At 51.4% G+C, this 19,095-nt stretch overlaps 1 protein-coding gene across 1 annotated transcript; it reads left to right on the top strand.

The window, feature by feature from the left end:
* The first annotated feature begins 15,604 nt into the window (after positions 1-15,604).
* Positions 15,605-18,945, top strand: LOC119112829 (uncharacterized). Its single transcript, XM_037237115.1, has 5 exons — positions 15,605-15,988; positions 16,358-16,554; positions 16,708-17,923; positions 18,381-18,575; positions 18,787-18,945. Exons 1-5 carry the CDS (start codon positions 15,605-15,607, stop codon positions 18,943-18,945), a joined length of 2,151 nt encoding a protein of 716 aa, XP_037093010.1.
* Positions 18,946-19,095: the final 150 nt, after the last annotated feature.

Here is a 19,095-nt window from a genome sequence, read left to right as displayed (position 1 = left end):
TAGGGGACAAACATTACTCTAGGCGGTATGTTCTTAAAAAACAAATTGTTGACCTAAGTTATTGTAGGTCAGTGACCTATGCTGACCTATAAAAGGTGTATAATACAGTTCCTGTTATCAGTAAGTTCGAAATGGGCACCAGGAACTACCCTGTACAGCAAGCGCCAGATTAATAAAAACAGGTTGGTTTTGTCCTCAGCCTGACCTTCATACCTGACCTTAGGTAAATTTAGCTTGTTCATTCAGGTGTTGTGTAGCCTAAGAAAGTATTTCAGGGATATACGGCTTCGTCTAACACTCCGTTATTGGATCAAATTGAACGATTTCCTAGAAATTGCCTTCGCTAAAGCCATTGCATGACTTTGACCTGCCATGGGTCAGCGACCTTACAAGGTACATCTAAATATCTGATGCCAGACGATCTGCTGTTTAATTGTCTACAGCTAGTCAGAGTTTTTCGTGGCTGCTTCACACCGTTCGGAACCTATTCTGGAAAAACCTTCTGGGGGTCAATATGACTCCCACACGAGCGCGGCTAACATAAATTTCAATACATAAGACGCACTCGGGAGAGGGGTCAAATTACCGCCCCCGAGGGTTTTCCGAAATTGTTTCCGAAAGACTCGACGTATCCGCGACAAATTTTGCACACTTGTAGACAAGTGCATAGCGGATCGTATGGTATGGCTAAGATTGGATGTACCTCGTGAGGTTGCTGACCTACTGCACGTCAAAGCCAGGCCGTGGGTTCAGCGAAGTCAATTTCATAGAGATCGTTCAATCTGATGGAGTAACGGAGTGTTAGCCGAAGATACATCTCCGAGGTACTCACATGGGCAAGACAACAATTGAATGAATAAATTTCATCCGTCTAGCGTCAGATATGAAAGTTAGATCAAGGTCAAGACCAACCTGTTTTTATTACTGTAATGCTAATGAGTGGGGTAGTTTGTGGTGCTCATTTCGAATTTATTGATGGCAGGAACCGCATTAGACATCTTCCATACACTTTTCGTAGGTCGTGATAGGTCAATGGCCTAAATCCACCCAGGTGAACTTTTCGTATTTAGGAGTCGGCTGCCTAGTTCATTCTTGGTTGCTTATTGAAATGCAAAACTCAAAGCAGTCTTCTATTATTTTGGCCACCATGACCTTCGAGAGGTCAAACAGGATCATTCACCTTTAATGACCATACAGCCTTTTGCTTAGAACAAGTATCTAAGTTCTGAGGACACTTTGGAGGCCGACTTCGAGTTGTACCTTGTTAGACCTTATTTGACACGACGGTCATAACCTAGGAGGCTCAAACTTGGTCCTCTGTGAGGTCATATACAGTCCCATGCACTCTGAATTTGGTGTCTTTAGCCCTCTTAGTTCCTGAGATCTCAGGGGGCCAAATTGGTCCCCCACCCGAGCAAAGAGCATCCAACCGGCCACCCGGGGGCGTGTTAAGATAACATCGAAGATGTCCACACCAAATAGCAAAAGTGATCATTTATATTAGGCTACGAGCTAAGAGTTTCGTGCTTTACCATCCCGCTGTCTTAAAGGCTGGCTGTTCAATCACTGTGTTCGATCTTACTTGGTCCCAAAACTCTCTCTGCGATTCCTGTTGAAATCAGGTTGTTTACCACGGCTTTGATAATTTACGCTTTTTGTTCCATGCCCAAGATTTCTACGGAGTGTATGGCCCGAGGATCAGAGGCAGCGGACATGGAGCAGCTCTGGGGCTCTCGCCAAGCTGAGAAGTATTGCGACGGGGACCACCAGCTGAGCGGTGAATGTGCTCTTATTCTCTCAGTCATTTCCATTTTGTCATCTCCCGAATCAATACGTATTTTGCATCATGAGATATCCTGCACAAGGGAAGTGATATAATTATCTGCATAGGGGGAGGGGGGGGGGGGCACAGGACCATGCCCTGCCCGCTGAGGCTCATCGAGGTTGTGGTGCCTGTGGGGAGCACCAAAATCACAAGTTAACCGTGCATCAAAGCCTTTATTTCAAGTTAATGTAACCTTTATTTTTCGAGGGTTCTTCCTTCCAGGTGGCACCACAAAGGCTCCAAAACCTTAGTAACAAATGGTTTTATATTCCATGGGCACAACAATGTTTCGTCTCCTACCCTAAGGAATTTCCAGATCGGCCGCTTGGCAGAGGAAGCACCAAAGCTTTCTTTCCTTCTGATTTCTGAAAGAGACATCTTGGATACCGCAACCTTTATTTTCATGACGCCCTAAAGCAAAGCAGACCATTTAAAGAGCCCAAAGCCCTTTTCTTATGGGAGACTAAAGTCCAGTGGCACCACAATTGCTTTACCGTTCACCATGACAAAATGCTGGATTTGTCCGGTTGGTGGAGGAACCCCACAATCTTCGCTTCGGGCATCATTAACTTAATTATCCAGAGTCGCCTAATTCCAGTCAGTGCCAAAACGGGCCCCGAGGGCTTTATTTTCAACAGGCAACAAATTTCAAGATACACTATGACACCCGTGTCTTTCCATTGAATAAATCTTTAGACGGCCATACGGCGAAAGAACACCAAAACATTAAATTCAAGGTTAACATTTGCTCACCATAGCATTTGTTCTCTAAAGGCACCAAATTCAAGCGAGCCATTGAAAGGGCCGCGAAGTCTTGATTTCGGGTAGCACCAAATATAGGTAGACCACAATATCTTCGCACTCCACCCTGACGAAAGCCCGGATCAGCCCCCCCCGGTGTAGGACACCAAACGCTTTCCTATTGAGGTATCATAATTTTGATTTGCCAAAGGGACCAAACTTTAGAGGACACCACAAGGAGAAGCAAAACCTATATTTTCAAGCGGCGACAAATTACAGGGCACCACACATGGCCCATATGTGGTGCCCTGGTGCAAACAAGTCCTTTTTCAGGAGAAGCCACATAACAACGCTCACGGGGTCCACGACAAAGTTCCCGATCGGAAAGTCAGATGAGCAGGCCGGAGGTCATATCCAAGGTAGCCCAACCCTGACCCTAAGATATGAGTAGTAGGGCCTGTTGCACTGATTGTGGGCCCCGAGACAGTGAGGGTACCTGACTTAGACCACAATACCGAACAGTCGATTCCGTGCCGGTCTACACCCTGGGAGGCCTGAAAGGCCTCCCATTTCATTTCAGGCCCTTTTCCCAAGCAAGGGCAGGGGCGGGCATGCAAATGTCGATCAGAAGGCGTCTTGCATCGCGGTCCTCTGAAACGGTGCAGGGCCACCTGTGCTGGTCAGGGGACCACAGTGCCCAACAGGGGAACCCTGTGTCGACCATGGGATTAAAGTGGACCAGGACAGGTCGACCATTTCCTGAACAGGACAGCTACTTTCAAAAATTAAAAAGGCGTCGGTTCGTGGCCGTTTCACAATGAAGACACGTGAGAAATGACTATGTAAGGTTTCGGTTTGACATTGAGATAGTGGAAGTGTTCTGTGCCCGCCAGAGGTCACAGTGCCGAGTGAAGGCAGTACCAGAGGTCACAGTGCCGAGTGAGGGCAGTACCAGAGGTCACAGTGCCGAGTGAGGGCAGTACCAGAGGTCACAGTGCGGTGAGGGCAGTACCAGAGGTCACAGTGCCGAGTGAGGGCAGTACCAGAGGTCACAGTGCCGAGTGAAGGCAGTACCAGAGGTCACAGTGCCGAGTGAGGGCAGTACCAGAGGTCACAGTGCCGAGTGAGGGCAGTACCAGAGGTCACAGTGCCGAGTGAGGGCAGTACCAGAGGTCACAGTGCCGAGTGAGGGCAGTACCAGAGGTCCGCACTTTTTCAATCGGGGGCCAATAAGCCGAATTTGTGTCGCAGTGCCAATTATTGGGCTTCCTACACCAGTAATGGGTCCTTTGCGTAAGTGAGGGCAGCTGCGTCGATCCAGTGCCAGGCGCCTCGGTCGAAGGATTTGTCGCACTAGGGAGAGGACCCGCGCAGTGTATGATGTATCCCTCTGAGGGCCTCCGTTTCGACCAGGGGGCGCGGTCTCCGTACCACCAGGATAGCAGCTGGTGGTGATCCCGAGTGGGGCCGGAAGAGTCATTCAGGTCCGGACCAAAAAAATGCAGCCGTGTTTTTCCAAGCTGACGCTCTGAACAAAATTAGTAGTCCCAGCACCACGTGTAATTAATAAAGATTACGCCATTGCGTCATAAGTTTGTGGTGCTGTACGGGATAATCCGTCATGAGCATTGACCTAAAAGCTACACAAGTGAAATCCTATGTCCGTGGTACAAAACACGCATACAAGTTGCTGTCGTAAAGCGTTTGAAACCACCACCTTCCGGTGCGCGGCTGTTTTTGCTCGCGCGTTGACCGCCGCCAGGTGTTAGCTGCGAGGCCGACGCTGCGTAGCCAACGAAGACTGCAACGCCGGGCGTCGGTGCTCGGTCTCCCCAGACTACCAGTGCACATCCTTTAATTTGTATGTCATTCCTCGCCGATGGACTGCACGAACTTCCCAAGACGAGCGAGAGCTGGACATGCCAATGCAAACCCATGATGCCCTCACTATCTTTGTAAGAGAAAGAAAAAATCCGGGAAATTCTCTTTCAGTAAAAAAAAAAATCAGGATAAAACGGCTAAAACATGGAAGTTGATTTCCAAACGTAGAGTGGACTAACCCCTGTGGACCATTTTAGGGTGATTTTGGAAACAGGTTTCCTGCTGCCTTTCCGCCAGCAGGCCCTTTGTTACCGGCGATGCCTCTCTCTCACTGTGACTGGCTGCGCCTCTGGCCACAGTGTCTGTGCGTGCTCTTGACGACTTTTCCGGAGACCGCTCCATGTCAGCACAGCCCATGGGGGGGGGGGGGGGGAAGAGGGCTGTTCGCTTAGTCCTGCATTTTATAAGTAATAATTTTGCACCATTCATGGCTGTTGACAAAAATTCAAAACTCAGTCACGACCATAGCCATATGGTAGAATTCTACCACGCGGTGATTACTACGAATTCACTTGAAGTGCTAACACAACGCAAGAGAACACAAAGCAGAGCAACACAAAATAAAACAGTAAAGGCAAAACGCAGGTGCCATCCAAAATGCTCCCCATGAACACACACACACACACACACACACACACACACACACACACACACACACACACACACACACACACACACACACACACACACACACACACACACACACACACACACACACACACACACACACACACACACACACACACACACACACACACACACACCGCAACAAATCCAGCCCAAGTGAAGCGCAGCAACATCACGCGGTGCTGTCCCCGGCGGTCGGCTCCGTAGATCTGGCATTTCAGGATGACGTGGCTCTGTGTGAAAACTCCCGCTGAGTTTTGGGCAGTCGACACCTTGGGAGCCGCAGCATCCCTACCTGGCTGCAAAAAGTGTTCTCTGCCCCTGCTCCTAGTAGTGGCGGCGCACCATCTCTTCCACCTTTGCCCAGCAGAGCCTTTGTAGAGTTGGTGAGGTGTGTTCCCAGCACCGCACCGCAGTCACAAATCTGGCCGTGAAGTTCAGTTTTGTTGTTGTTGTACACGCTGAAGCTGAAGCTCAATGCGCACATAACATTGGGCAATACCTTAAGTGAGGTCCGTTGCCAGTTGGCAGACACCTGTGTGAGGCAACGACGATAGTAGTTGAATTTGTCCCCAATCGAATAAATGCAAACGATACGGACAGGCTGAAATGTGAGTCAAGTGAAGATGCCACTGATACGTGCGCCGGTATGTAACTGACTATGCATACACAAAATACCAACTGCGAATAAGTCATTCCGCTTCAGCATAACGAAAAAAAGGTTATCGAAATGAGGATCGCGCTTTACATTTCAACGACCTTCGGATGAAAATCTAAACAAGTAGCCCACTCATATACTCAATTGGTGTCAGGAGATTTAAGCTATCTTTCTGAGATATACGAAACACCGTGTGTGATGAATTCCTTTGGGGTGGGAGGGGGGGGGGGAGTAACAATAGCCTTCGCCACAACATATCCGCGCGTTCACCTTGACATATTTGGTTTGATACTGGCGTGACCAAACAAAGGCGAGTGCCAAAGTTCGAAATATACGAGATAGCAATATCTCATGGAAGTTTTGTCACCGGTACCAGCTAACGCATAATTTTTCATATTTTACGCCTGAATGCACGATAATTTTACATGCTGGCGATGCAGAATATGTAGTTTCCCTTGGTTGCTAGAGGGAATGCTCCACATGGGTACGGGGTTTTGAATTGAAACAGACACCTTGAGGACCTTTTGGTGCATTTCACGGTCATGTCCTTTTAAAACCCAAAGCGATCTGGTTCCTGAGCTACACGCCCCGAAAAAGTGCGAAAAGGTTTATTTGGAGCCTATTTCAAAGTTGCCTCGGAATTAATGACGTCAAAGAAGTGTCATGCGATCGCCGTCACACCACATGCTGTTTTCTGCTGATGGGCGAAACAGCATGGCCACTGGTGCATTCGCAAAAGCGATGATACGTATGGCACGTATGATACAATGCGCGGAAGATAATTGGCTGTTAGCAAGATTTCGCTGCTGAATGCGTGTCGCGAACGTAAGCGTGAGCACTTTCGGGTTGTGAGGCACTCGTCGTGAACGGGTCACTTTTCCTCATATCTAGGCCACATGTCAATGTTTTAGAAAATAACGCCAATGTCCGAAAAAGCAAGGCACCCTAAAAACGGGCACTCTCCCGAAAGCCATATGAAGATGCGACAGCAAATCTGTCTTTTTTCCCCCTGCTGGAGTTTTTTTTCTTCTTCTGACTCATCTCTTACAGACGGCTCGGTTAGCACCTTGTGTACCGGAGCACATAACCTTGCACGGTTTATGGGTTAGCAAGGCATTATAAAACAAGGGAAACGCTGCAGTAATTTTAGATATATATTGTACTAAATGTTTCACACATTTTGCACGACAAATTTAAATCTTGAACAAACAAATTGTATACTACACTTACAACCCCTTTAGCCGCATTACCATGAACCCCAGGGAGATCACGGTGAAATGCAGTGTTATGACTGAAAATCTGAGCGGCAATTGCAAGAAAACCTGCAATTTGATAGTCCCGCGAACTGTGCAAGTGTGAGATCACGCTTAAATGACAAAAGAGTGAGAATCGGGGGCTTGAAATATGTGTGATCGCTGGCGGTGTGTGCCAGTATTGTATTGATTGAGTGCTTGTATTGATCTTGATGTGATGGGGGGTATGCGTGGGAGGTTTGGTCTTCTGAAAGAGAACATTCTTTTGGTATTCTTTAAGTCTACTGACTCCCAATGAAATGTGATGCATTGATGCCCGCCTGTACCTTTATGTTTGTGTTTGAACATGACAACGGAATGCTGCCAAACTAAGAGAAACACTAGCACTTATGTTGCAGGGATGTAGAAAGGCAAACTGGTACATCATTATGATCTTGCCAACATTTGGAGCCTAAACAGGCCCTACAGGTTGTAATTAATCCATTGCATGCCATTATATCAGCAATTTATTTTGACAGTAGATGATGCTTGCAGCTCATTAATGGACACGCTCAGTATAGGCTCACTTGATATGACTTTGCAAGCTTGTATTTACCGAAAGGGGTCTGAACATATAGAGCTATGTTCTTAATGAAGCACATTATACTGTCTTCACAAGTTTTGTATGCAGGCAAATATTGGCCTTGAGTCATCAATGTCATAGTCACTACGACTTACGTGAGATGCTGGGTGCTGAGATAGATGGAAAAGTATTGCTGTTGGTGTCGTATATATCACTAAATAATATGTTTATCATGAGCCTCGTGTGCACTGGCAGCTTCATCACTTCCTTGCATTTTGCTCATTAAACCATAACTACATGCAATTTTCGTGTCTCCAGCCTTGTGCAAGGTCGGCATGTTTGCAGTGCCATTACACCACGTATAAAATTCTCGTTATTTTTTAGTAAAGCGGCCTGATGGCTGCAACATATGTTGCATGACCGTTGAAGTGGAAGATGTATGTGCATCTTTCTCACCTACGTTTTATGGATTTTCAAAACAGGCTGAGCAGGTGACGGTGCTTACTGGTTGTCTGCTTTGCTGAAAGTGATTTGTTTATTGCATCATGTGTTTTTGGTCAGTCATATGTCAGATGGGAAGTCGATTGAAGAGAGCACACTTGACTCAGCTTTTCATGATGAAATTTCTTATGAAAGCAGCATGGATTGCAGCACAAAAACCATATCGTTGTTCATTATGTGATGCCACAGTACAGCACTGAGGTAGTGCCACGAAAAGCCTGTTGACCTGTGCCATTACACAATGTAACACATTGGTTGACTACTCTATGTCAAGCTTATGAGACAGCAGTCTATAACTTGTGAATGACTGGTAACAACTAATTTAACAATGCCCAAGGACTATCAACAGCAAGAATGTCATTGCACTACGATGGTTATATTAAGGTTAACCATGAATTACATAAATAATCCTAGGCCAGAATTTTTTAGTAACCCAACCTTGTCATCTTTACCATAGCAATAGAAATGCTTTGCGATCATACATATCAACATTACAAATTTATCCATTTTCGCATGACACCACATTTACAGTTACAAACAAAAAAGAAAGTAACTAAGGTGCACATCGCATGATATCAATGCCAGGACTACAGCACTGCAGGTAACGTGGGTTGACAACAAAGTATTGACAAAATCATCATCATAGTAGCAGTAGCAGCAGCAGCAGCACAGCATATCGTGCTTTGATATTAATAATCTGCCATAAAAGCTGGCGATTGCTACGTTGCGTGTGTCAAACAGCCAACCAAAGCTTTTCTTACGGTCAGCACCAAGACAAAAAATCCACAAACCACCCACTAATCCGCCACGCAACACAGCCCCCGCGACGAGAATGGCTGGTTGATGTCAGCTTTTGTGTGTTTTGAGATATTCTTTAGGTATGGATGCCAGATGCTGCCAGGTACTGCTGTCGTCACAAAACCGTTTCATGACGCCATCAAACAATGACGTTATGTGGCACATTTTCGCAAACTTTAGAATTTTGCTACGTATTGTCGCTTTTGAGCCTTGAAAACCTACCAATAGCTACAATAAGCTTTTCCCATCATATCTGATGCCTACCTCAATATCTTCAAATGTGGAACATTCCGTTTAAGTTTGTAGGTCCCATCTTCGTCATGCATCGCTTAGGCGACATTCCTGACTCCGAATTTTTTGTACTCCATAACCATCAAAAGGCACAAGACAAGTTTGGTGGATTTCCCTGTTGGCGACACAAAATATGTCACACATTCCACGTAGTTTCCTTTTGCCTTACCACCAGAAAGTCAATTGCGGAAAAATTATACGAGGACCAGTGGCTTCACCGTTTTTGGCTACAACCCCGAGCCCTTAGTATGCGCGTCATGCGATGGCACTCAAGTCATTACGACTTCGAATTCATGTAAAAGTTACTGCTTACGCATTTAACGATTCGTTGTAAGGTAAGCAAACTTTAAAATGCAACTGTTCTAGTTTCATCATAAGTAAGTTAGCGACGGCTAGTCATTCGAGTCGTCTTATCATGTATATTTTCGTTAGTATGTATCAGCCAGATTTAACTCGTTCTGCTAATCGTCTTCAAAGTACTCAACCCATCAGTGTCTAGAAAGAAATAGCCGCGTGTCATATACCTATCTACCAACTATGTCTAGCACTACGCGAGGCGCGAAGGAAGTTTTCTGATTAATACAAACGCATCTGAAAATTACGCGGTCGGAATCGAGGGACCTGTTTGTGAGGTTGGGAGAAGCAGTAAGTTCCGAGAACACAACAGTGAAGCGCGGTCCCTGCCCTGGCGAAATCCTGGATCCGCCCCTGATTAGCTGCCACTTTTATGTGTTAATGCTATAGCATTTCATGCATTATGCCTGTGAACACCACAATTAGTACTTAAGAACAGCATCGTGCGAAGCACTGCGGACATTTTGCACTGTGCTGACGTGAATGAATGATTTGCCCATCTCCAAAAGTAGGCAGATATCTGTTTTTGCCGCAGCCATAATATTTATCGTGCATTCCTGGCTTGCTCTTTCAAATGGCTCTCGCTGGCTCACTGGCTTGTGAATGTGGGTCATCTGGTCGCCATGGATTAAGGTATAGAGCTCGTGTGTCTGCCATGGGGAGGGGACAGGGGTCCTCCTGGCACCTATTGCGTGCCGTCCCCTCCTCCATCCCTGGTGGCGATGGTGACGTACATACCACATATTGTCACATACGCCTTGCCCCTGGCTACCACCTTGCCCTTCTACCACGGTCGTCCCACCACCCTCACGGTAAGCGTGCAATCCTGGATATGACCCTTTTAGCTGCTCATGTGTAAGCTTGAGCTGAGGTCAAAGACTTTTCCTTAGATGCGGTTGCTATGGACACATCGGTGCTGTGACCTGACCTGTTCCGAGTTGTCGGAGACAACAGCCGGCAGCCGAGGCTGGTGGTCTGGCTGGAAGCCATTTTACCGTGTCCCGAGCTGTCGGAGATAACAGCCGGCGGCCGAGGCTAGTGGTCTGGCTGGAAGCCACTTTACCGTGGAGGCAGAAGAGATGACGGAAGCGGAGGCGCGGGGGATAGCCCAGTCGAGCGCCACCTGCCACCTGCCATACGTTTTCCTGCAACACTTCGTGCTACGGATACGTGATTGCGTTTTGCAGCCAGGTCGTGCTGGACTCTGACCAGGAGGCTGGACATGAGGGATGAGGGCACAAAGGAGCTTGCCGATCGGTGGTGATGACACGCAGGCCCACTTAGTGCGTGCCGCGCTGAAGTGTCGTTGATGGCTGAAGTTGTGCTGAGTTGAGTTTGTGTTATGACTAATTTGGAAACCTGATTATAGGCGTGTGTCATAGAGATGTGCTGTACTGCCGTGGGACATGCGGTTCTGCTGTGGAAAATCTATCGTTCTGATGGAGATGCGTCGTCTTGTTGTGCTGTGTTAAGGCTATACAAATTTGTCTGCAATGCTGATTTGCAAGTTTTGGTTTTTGTCGTCATCGCATGTCGATGGAGACGCGTTGCTCTACCACGGAGAGCGTTGCTCTGTTATGGAATACGTCATTCAGCTGTGATGTGCGGTGCTCTGCTGTGCTGTGTTCCGACACGACACTGTGTTGTGACGCGTCTCCGGCGTATGTAGATGGAGACGCGTCGTTTTGCTGTGGAATGAGGAAATCTGCAGAGATACGTCGTCCTGTCGTTCTTACGCAGATGCATCATTCTGTTGGGCTACGTTATGGCTACACGCGTCTGTGTTGTTACGCTGATTTGAATGTTTTTGGTTTTGTCTCTGATGGCTTTCGACGGAGATGCAGAAACATATGGCATGGTCGTATATTGCAAGCTTATCAACGCAATGACTTAAAAAAGGGTTGAAACCCTGGAGAGCGCTCAGACACCATCCAGGTGTCTGCCAGGTCTGGGAGCTTTTTTGCAAGGCTCTCGACATCATTGTAGGTTATCTGCCTCAAAAATGTTTAATTATCTCCGTATTCCAATACGCTGGTCACGGAGATAATCAGTCATTCTCTGCGAGATAATCTGCATTGACGCTGAGAACCTATCCCAAAAAGAACGAACGAGACAAAAAGATCGCCTCTGAAGTTCCCGTAAAGTTTGGCCCTCTGCAGAGCCAAGATCGCCCCCTAGATAGACTTTGAGGACTCTCGATAGGCTTGCCTGTTTTTCAGTGAGCTTGTCGCCAAATGAACTGATATCGCCGGGTGTGAGCGCTACATAAATCTTATTTTCGTGAATAGAATATTGGTGCTTATCTTAGCAATGAAACCCCAGTATTATGATGGCTCACCGAATCACTGGCTCACTGCTTCTTTCGACAGTGACAATGTTCTGTTTATTTTTTACATATGTTTAAAACTACACACACGGTAACTATAATGGCAACTGTGCTTGATTCCTGGCGTTGGAGAACCTAAGATTGTGATTTTTGACATATGCGATGCTTTTTCTAAGCTGTTGCCTACAAAGCGTGGTATAAGTAATTCTCCATACACGGGTTCTATTGTTTGCTTCGCTCGTCGGGCATTGGCAACGTCAGCTGGCAGGTGAAACACTGGAGGGGGGGGGGGGGGGGGGAGGAGGAACACCATTGAATTTCCTGTGGGTACAATGCCCTACGACGCACAGGGTAATGGGCTCACTGGGGCCCGAATGTGACATTGGCCCTGTTGCTGCTTGCACCGTCGCCGCGGCGTAGCGGAAACGTAGCGCGGATGCAGCATTCGTAATGATTGGAAGAAGGCAATAAATAACTACCCAAAGCTTGATTTCAAGCATCAAGCAAGGTCGTGCTGTACAAAACACTAACCAACAACACTGTTTTGGTTTCCGCTTCTATGATTCTGCAAGCAGGGGCGTAAATTTTTTAAAAAAATGAATGGGGGTAAGCCGAGAACCCAGGGATGTAGTTTCTTATTGAGATGGTGTGTGTGGAGCGTGAGGAACGGTGTGTGTGTATCTGGCGGGGGGGGGGGGGGGGGGGTAGACAACGTCCCCAGCTATCAGTTGGAAGTCGACCAACTCCAATGAGAGGCATATTTATGGTTGGGTTAGCAATTTTCAGCCCCTCCCCCTCCCCAACAACGTATTCAGAAAAAATCACGTCCTTCTGAAGGCCTAACAGCCTAATCTCGCCCTAAATGTGTTTGTCACGGGCTCTTAGGATACTTTATTTTGACGTACGACAATTTTTGTTCTCAATTTGGTGTCATAGAATAGTCCTTTATTTGAGTAGTATGGTCATCAACCAGAGATAATGTCTTAAAAAGATCCGTCTGATCTTCTTTTCCTAAAATTTGTGGTACTTAGACCAGAAGATTCGTTGTTTGGGGGGGGGGCAATTGAATAGGGGAAGGGTGTCACACAAGAGCCCTCACAAAAGGAACGAACCGATCCCTGCCTACAAGGTCGTAGTCTTTAAAACCTGCTGCCGCTGCGGTTTAGTTGGTAATCAGGAGCATAGCCCAGGAGCGCCCCAATCGGCCACAGGTCTTCATTAAAATTGGCGTGATACGTTCTCACCGAGGTCTGCCCCCATCCCCCCCCCCCCACCCCTGAAGAAAATCCTGGCTGCGCGCCCGCTGTTGGTACGAACTAATGTCAAGTGGGCACGAAGGCTAGTGAAACAAAGAAGAAAAAGAGACACTGTCTTATGACGCCGGAGTACCTAACAAGGGCCAGAGGGAGGGGATCCGAGTCGGGCACGAGCCGTTTGCTACAAAGTGATTGTGGTTGGCCTGGAATGTCAATAGGTATCCTGCATTATTCGGCACCCTGGACAATAAAGGAAGATGGGAAAAGTGACAAGAAGAATGTGACAAGAAAAGGGCCTGCATTGAGCCAATGGAAGGTTATTGTGTCGGACCGTGGGCACAGTAACGAACAAGAGACCTCGCTCTTGTTCGTTACTCCGTTTCACCCAGGGGCATGATTTTGTTAAGTGTGATCGCTTTGTCATTGAGCAGATTCCTTGTGACTGTAAGAAATTGTTGTGCGTCGCTGAGAGCCTCTACTCTGAGCCGGATCAGCTGCTACCGTCAGAGGCTGGCCTGCGTCACTGAGAACCTCTACTCTGAGTCGGATCAGCTGCTACCGTCAGAGGCTGGTCTGCGTCACTGAGAGCTTCTACTCTGAGTCGGATCAGTTGCTACCGTCAGAGGCTGGCCTGCGTCACTGAGAGCTTCTACTCTGAGTCGGATCAGCTGCTACCGTCAGAGGCTGGTCTGCGTCACTGAGAGCTTCTACTCTGAGTCGGATCAGCTGCTACCGTCAGAGGCTGGCCTGCGTCACTGAGAGCTTCTACTCTGAGCCGGATCAGCTGCTACCGTCAGGGGCTGGCCTGCGTCACTGAGAGCTTCTACTCTGAGTTGGATCAGCTGCTACCGTCAGAGGCTGGTCTGCGTCACTGAGAGCTTCTACTCTGAGTCGGATCAGCTGCTACCGTCAGAGGCTGGCCTGCGTCACTGAGAACCCCTACTCTGAGCCGGATCAGCTGCTACCGTCAGAGGCTGGCCTGCGTCACTGAGAACCTCTACTCTGAGCCGGATCAACTGCTACTTTCAGAGGCTGGCCCGCGTCATGAGGGGAACTAATGTATCATGCATTCCTCAGAGGGCCCCCCAACCGACCAGGAGGCCTGGCCTCCATCTCATCAGAATGCTGCATGGTAAGTATTCTGTGACCTCCAGTGTTTCACTGACAGCGCTGCCTGAACGAAAAAAATTAGTGGCCCCCTCAGTATTCAATCCATTGCCCCCTCTCTGAACACGCCCGTCGGAATACCTGGATAAAAAAAGAAACAAAGGGAGAAAACATCGGGCTCGCTCAAAGCTTGCGGGCCCTTTCACCAAGGACCTTTCATGAAGCCCTGTGTCACCCCTGCTCGCCAAGATTCTGGATGCGACTCTGGGCACATGCACATGGGTGGCACAGAAACCGGCACGGACAGAAGCGGCGACAGTGAAAACAGTGAGCCCGACTGCGTGAGTCGGACTTCATGCATTGACACCAACGTCTCGCTTAGTGTGATTTAGTTCAGGCTCCCCGAATTTACGCCGCACTAATCTTTTAATAACGTAACATATTCCTAGGCGCAGAAGGAAGAACGGGTAGGTATTCACAGCAAATTTGGCATGCAATACAGCTGTAACAAACGGAAACGCAAATATCCAGATCGCAGAATGCATTGCGCGGGGCCTTGCGCTGCGCTCACTGTGTCAAGACTCCAGTGACATCACGTCAATGTTTATGCAGCAGTTGTAATTTGCAATTCTGCGCCTATTTGAGATCTTACATTGGATTTCTAGGTTTACTACATCACACCATATTTTCCATCCGAGCGCATTTGGCTCGGGCAGGCCGGGAGACAAAATTTGCAGCAAGCTTTCTCTGGAACCAGTGGCTCAGTTTGGTCAAACGCGCGCAAGCTGAAAAAGGCTACGTATGCCGCTTTAAAGAAATAAAAACAATAAATCATAAATGAACAAAATACACAAAATAAGATAACAAAAACCATAAAAACAAACAAAAAAGATGGGTAAGGACAGGCTCAAGTCAACGTTTTGTACAGACAATCTTTGCATTGGAGCGTTTAGGGGTTGGGCTAACTGCAGGGTGTTTCATTTGTTTTGAAAAAATAGAGGAGTGTGTGTCGTGCGGCCGCGCTGGCGAACGGCGCAGCCGGCTGTTTGTGCCTCCGGGCCATTGTCCACGTGACCTGGCCGAAGTCGCGTGTGCGGACCGGAGCGGCCGCAGAATGGAGGTAGAGATGGTCGGTTGAGGTCGGGGGTTAAATCTGTGTTGAACAAGTGCTGGGTGTTGTGCGCATGTAGTGTTTGAACCATAATTCAAATAAAAGCTATTTCGGCAGTATGGCGACGGGCGTTCCGGACCCGTCTGTGCAAGTCCCCGTGATGACCAGCAGGGTGACGCCGACAATAAGTCTACAAGCGACTACTTCTGCTCCGACGCTAGCTGCCGCCGCTCACCAGCCGGCAGCCGCAACACCGGCATTCGATGCTCGCCTCATCCCCGAGTACGACGGGACCGGTGATGTCGTGGGCTGGATGACGCGTGCGGAGATGCTGTGCCGGCTGAAGGAGGTGGCCGCCGAGTCGGTCACACCTCTGCGCCTCGCCGGCGGCGCGTTCCACGTCTGGTCGCAGTTGCCGGTGACCGACCGCTGCTCCCTGGAGGCTGTGCGGGGCGCACTATACTCCGCGTTTGCCCTTGGTCAGTACGCCGCCTACGAGATGTTCGCCACTCGACGACTGATGCCGGGTGAGGCGGCTGACGTGTTTCTGGCCGACCTCCGGCGGCTGGCGGTCCTGTTCGGTAGACTGCCGGAGCGCGCGCTGGCTTGCGCGTTCGTCACAGGGCTGCCGGACGCCGGACGCCAGACCATCCGCGCCGGCTCCAGGGCTGAAGGATTGGACCTGACCACCGTCCTGGCTCGTGCTCGTGTCGTTTTCAGTGATGAACGGGTCTCGGCGGCGGCGGTGCTGCGAGGGGCCGCGGCGCCGTCCCCCGGCCAGCGCCGTGTGTTGCCGCACAGTCAACCGCCACGCTCCCCGCGTCACCTGCGCTGTTGGGCTTGCGGAGAGCTCGGTCACATCCCGGCAAGGTGCCAGCAGCGACCGGGAAGCGGAGCCGGAGTGGAAGGGTCAGCACCGCCCGTCCTCTCCTGCGCAGCACTGAGCGGTGCGCCGCCCGTCACGCGGCTGGGGGTGGATGGCCGGGAGTGTAGCGCCCCGACTGACACCGGCAGCACAGAAAACACCATCTACGCTCCCTTCTGCGCGCGGTGGACGCCGCGGCAGGTGCGAGTGACTACCATCAATGGAGGTAAGCTGAGGTGCTGCGGGGTCGGCAGTGTGGTTGTGGAGGAGGTGCCGACGGGCCGTGGCGCCTCGCTCGAGACGGTGGTAGTGGAGAAGCGGCCGCTGGGGGTGGACATAGTCCTCGGGGTGGCAGGCATCTCGGCGCTGGGGGGTGTACCGTACTGTCCCCGTCTGAGGTTCGCTTTTGTGGGGCCGTGTGTCGTGTGCCGCTGAGCGTGGATGCCCGGGATTTCAGTGTGTGCTTCGACGCGGCGGGGTGGAGGTGGACCGTTGCTTGGAAATGGTCGGACGGCGTGGGACCGGAGTGTCTGACGAACACTGTCGCCCAGTATCCTGGGCCGCCAGCCGCCAGCCGCTCGTCGCGAGTATGACGCCGAGTTGGACGCGTGGGTCGTACAGGGTTGTCTGGTGCCGTATGATGAGGGTCGCCGTGGGACGGCGAGGGTGCTGGTACCGTTGATGGCCGTACAGCAGTGCATCAAATCCAAGGTGCGCCCGGTGATGGGCTACCGCAAACTGAACAGTTTTGTGCCGACCCACAGAGCCGACACTGACGTGTGTGCTGATCAGCTCTGGAGATGGCGCCGCCACGGTGCTAACGTGGCGGTGGTAGATCTCAAGCGTGCGTACCTGCAGGTGCATGTAGAGGAGCGACTCTGGCCGTTCCAGACTGTGATGATTCGGGGCCAGCGGTTTCGTTTGACGCGCTTGGCTTTCAGTCTGAACATCGCCCCTATGGTGATTAAGGCCGTTGTGCGGTCCGTGCTGGAGCAGGACGCGGTCGTACAGCGTGCTGTCCTTCCATACGTAGATGACCTCCTCGTAAATGAAGATGTGCTCAGTGCAGAGCGTGTGGTGGTCCACTTCGCGGAGTTTGGGCTGGACTGTAAGCATCCGGAGCGAGCGGCCAGCGGGGCCTGGCTACTGGGCCTGCGCGTCCAGGCAGAGGGCAGAGAACTGCGATGGGTGCGGGACAACCCGGTGGGCGCGTCGCCGGCTCGCGTGACGCGCCGCGCCGTGTTTGCGCGGTGTGGGCGACTGGTCGCACACCTGCCCGTGTGTGCATGGCTTAGGCCTGCAGCGGCCTGGCTCAAACGGCGTGTGAACCAACTGATGCGGACGTGGGATGACGTCACCGATAATGCAGCGCTGCGTGCTCAGATAAACTACGTCGCAAGACGCCTGAACACTGACGACCCGGCCCGTGGCGCGGGGTGTGTGGAGGGTGAAGACATGGTCATCTGGACGGACGCGAGTTCTCTGGCCACGGGGGTCGTGGCAGAGTCGCCGGACGGTGACGTCATCGAGGACGCGTGCTGGCTGAGACGGGATGAAGCCACGCACATCAACATGGCTGAGCTGGACGCGGCCATCCGAGGCGTCGACCTGGCCGTCGCCTGGGGAGCACGGACAATCGGCCTCCGCACCGACTCGGCTACCGTTCATCGCTGGCTTGATGACGCCATCAGTGGTCGCGCGCGTCTCCAAACCAAGGCGCACGGCGAGCTGCTGATCCGGCGGCGCGCCGAAATCGTCTGTCAGCCGGTTAGTGAGTTGCAGCTGCGGTTGTCATTGGTGCTCGTGCGATCGGCGGAGAACCGAACCGACGCGCTGACGCGCGTGCCCATTGAGTGGCTCCGTGATGCGAGTGCGACTCCTGTGGGCGAGCTGCCGCCGCCGGACATCACCGCGGCGACGGTGGGGGAGCCGCCGCCGCCGCCCGGTGATAACGCGGCGCATGCCGCCGGTGGCGCGGGGAGCGTGCTTGGTGCGGCGGTCCGAGAGTCGCACGAGCGGGCGGGTCACTCAGGGGTCCGCGCTGTTCTTCGCACGCCGTGACGTGTCGCGTGACGTCACGCGAGCCGTAACACGTGCGGTGGTGGAGAGCTGTGATGCGTGCCGCTCGATCGACCCAGCGCCGGTACGCCGGCGACACGGCTCGCTCGGCGTGGCTGCCACGTGGCGGTGCGTCGCCATTGACGTCACCCACCACGACGGATAGAGCTTCCTCCCCATCATCGACGGCGGACCATCCCGCTTCTGCGTGTGGCGTCCCCTGCGCCGCGCCAGTGCCGCCGAAATCGTCGGTCACCTAGAACAGCGGTTCCTCGAGCGTAGGGCTCCGGAGGAGGTTTTGGCTGATAATGACACTGTGTTTCGTGGCTGCCAGGAGGCCGCTCTCGCCTCACTGCGGAGAGTGACCGCGAGGTTCCGAGCTGTTCATGAGCCGGATGGCAACGGAGTGATAGAACGCTGCCACCGGACCGTTCAGGTCATCGCTGCGAGGCGTCGCACTGTGGCCGAGGCGGTCCACCTTTAAAATGTGACCCCCCGCGGTGGGGAGACGGCGGAGTCCGCGCCAGCGTCGGGAGTATATCGGTACTCTGAACGGGGTTGTGTCCGGCCAGTGCCGGCGGGCGCCGCTGAGGCTGGAGTACCACGCCCACCCGTATCTGACGGTGCGCATCTCAGAGTTGGGACCGAGTGGGGATGCGTCGCCGAGGCACGCGCTGCACGGAAACGTCGCGTCGCGGGACAGTGACGGGTGTGGCGTCGCGGGACAGTGACGGGTGCGGTGTCGCGGGACAGTGACGGGTGTGGTGTCGCGGGACAGTGACGGGTGTGGCGTCGCGGGACAGTGACGGGTGTGGCGTCGCGGGACAGTGACGGGTGCGGTGTCGCGGCAGGCGGTAGAGGTCAACGGAGTGCCGTGGCAA

Source organism: Pollicipes pollicipes, unplaced genomic scaffold (genome assembly GCF_011947565.3).
Source record: "Pollicipes pollicipes isolate AB1234 unplaced genomic scaffold, Ppol_2.1 Scaffold_7261;HRSCAF=8764_pilon_pilon_pilon, whole genome shotgun sequence".
NCBI lineage: Eukaryota > Metazoa > Arthropoda > Thecostraca > Pollicipedomorpha > Pollicipedidae > Pollicipes > Pollicipes pollicipes.
Note: the sequence above shows the minus strand (reverse complement) of the source record. Positions and strands in the feature narration are given on the sequence as shown.

Excerpts from the sequence above, each read along its gene's own strand:
- LOC119112829 (XM_037237115.1), top strand. The coding sequence starts at position 15,605 with ATGACGCGTGCGGAGATGCTGTGCCGGCTGAAGGAGGTGGCCGCCGAG. Across the intron at positions 15,989-16,357 it reads TGGACCTGACCACCGTCCTG|GTGCGAGTGACTACCATCAA; the intron begins GCTCGTGCTCGT and ends ACGCCGCGGCAG. Across the intron at positions 18,576-18,786 it reads CTCTCGCCTCACTGCGGAGA|TGCCGGCGGGCGCCGCTGAG; the intron begins GTGACCGCGAGG and ends GTGTCCGGCCAG.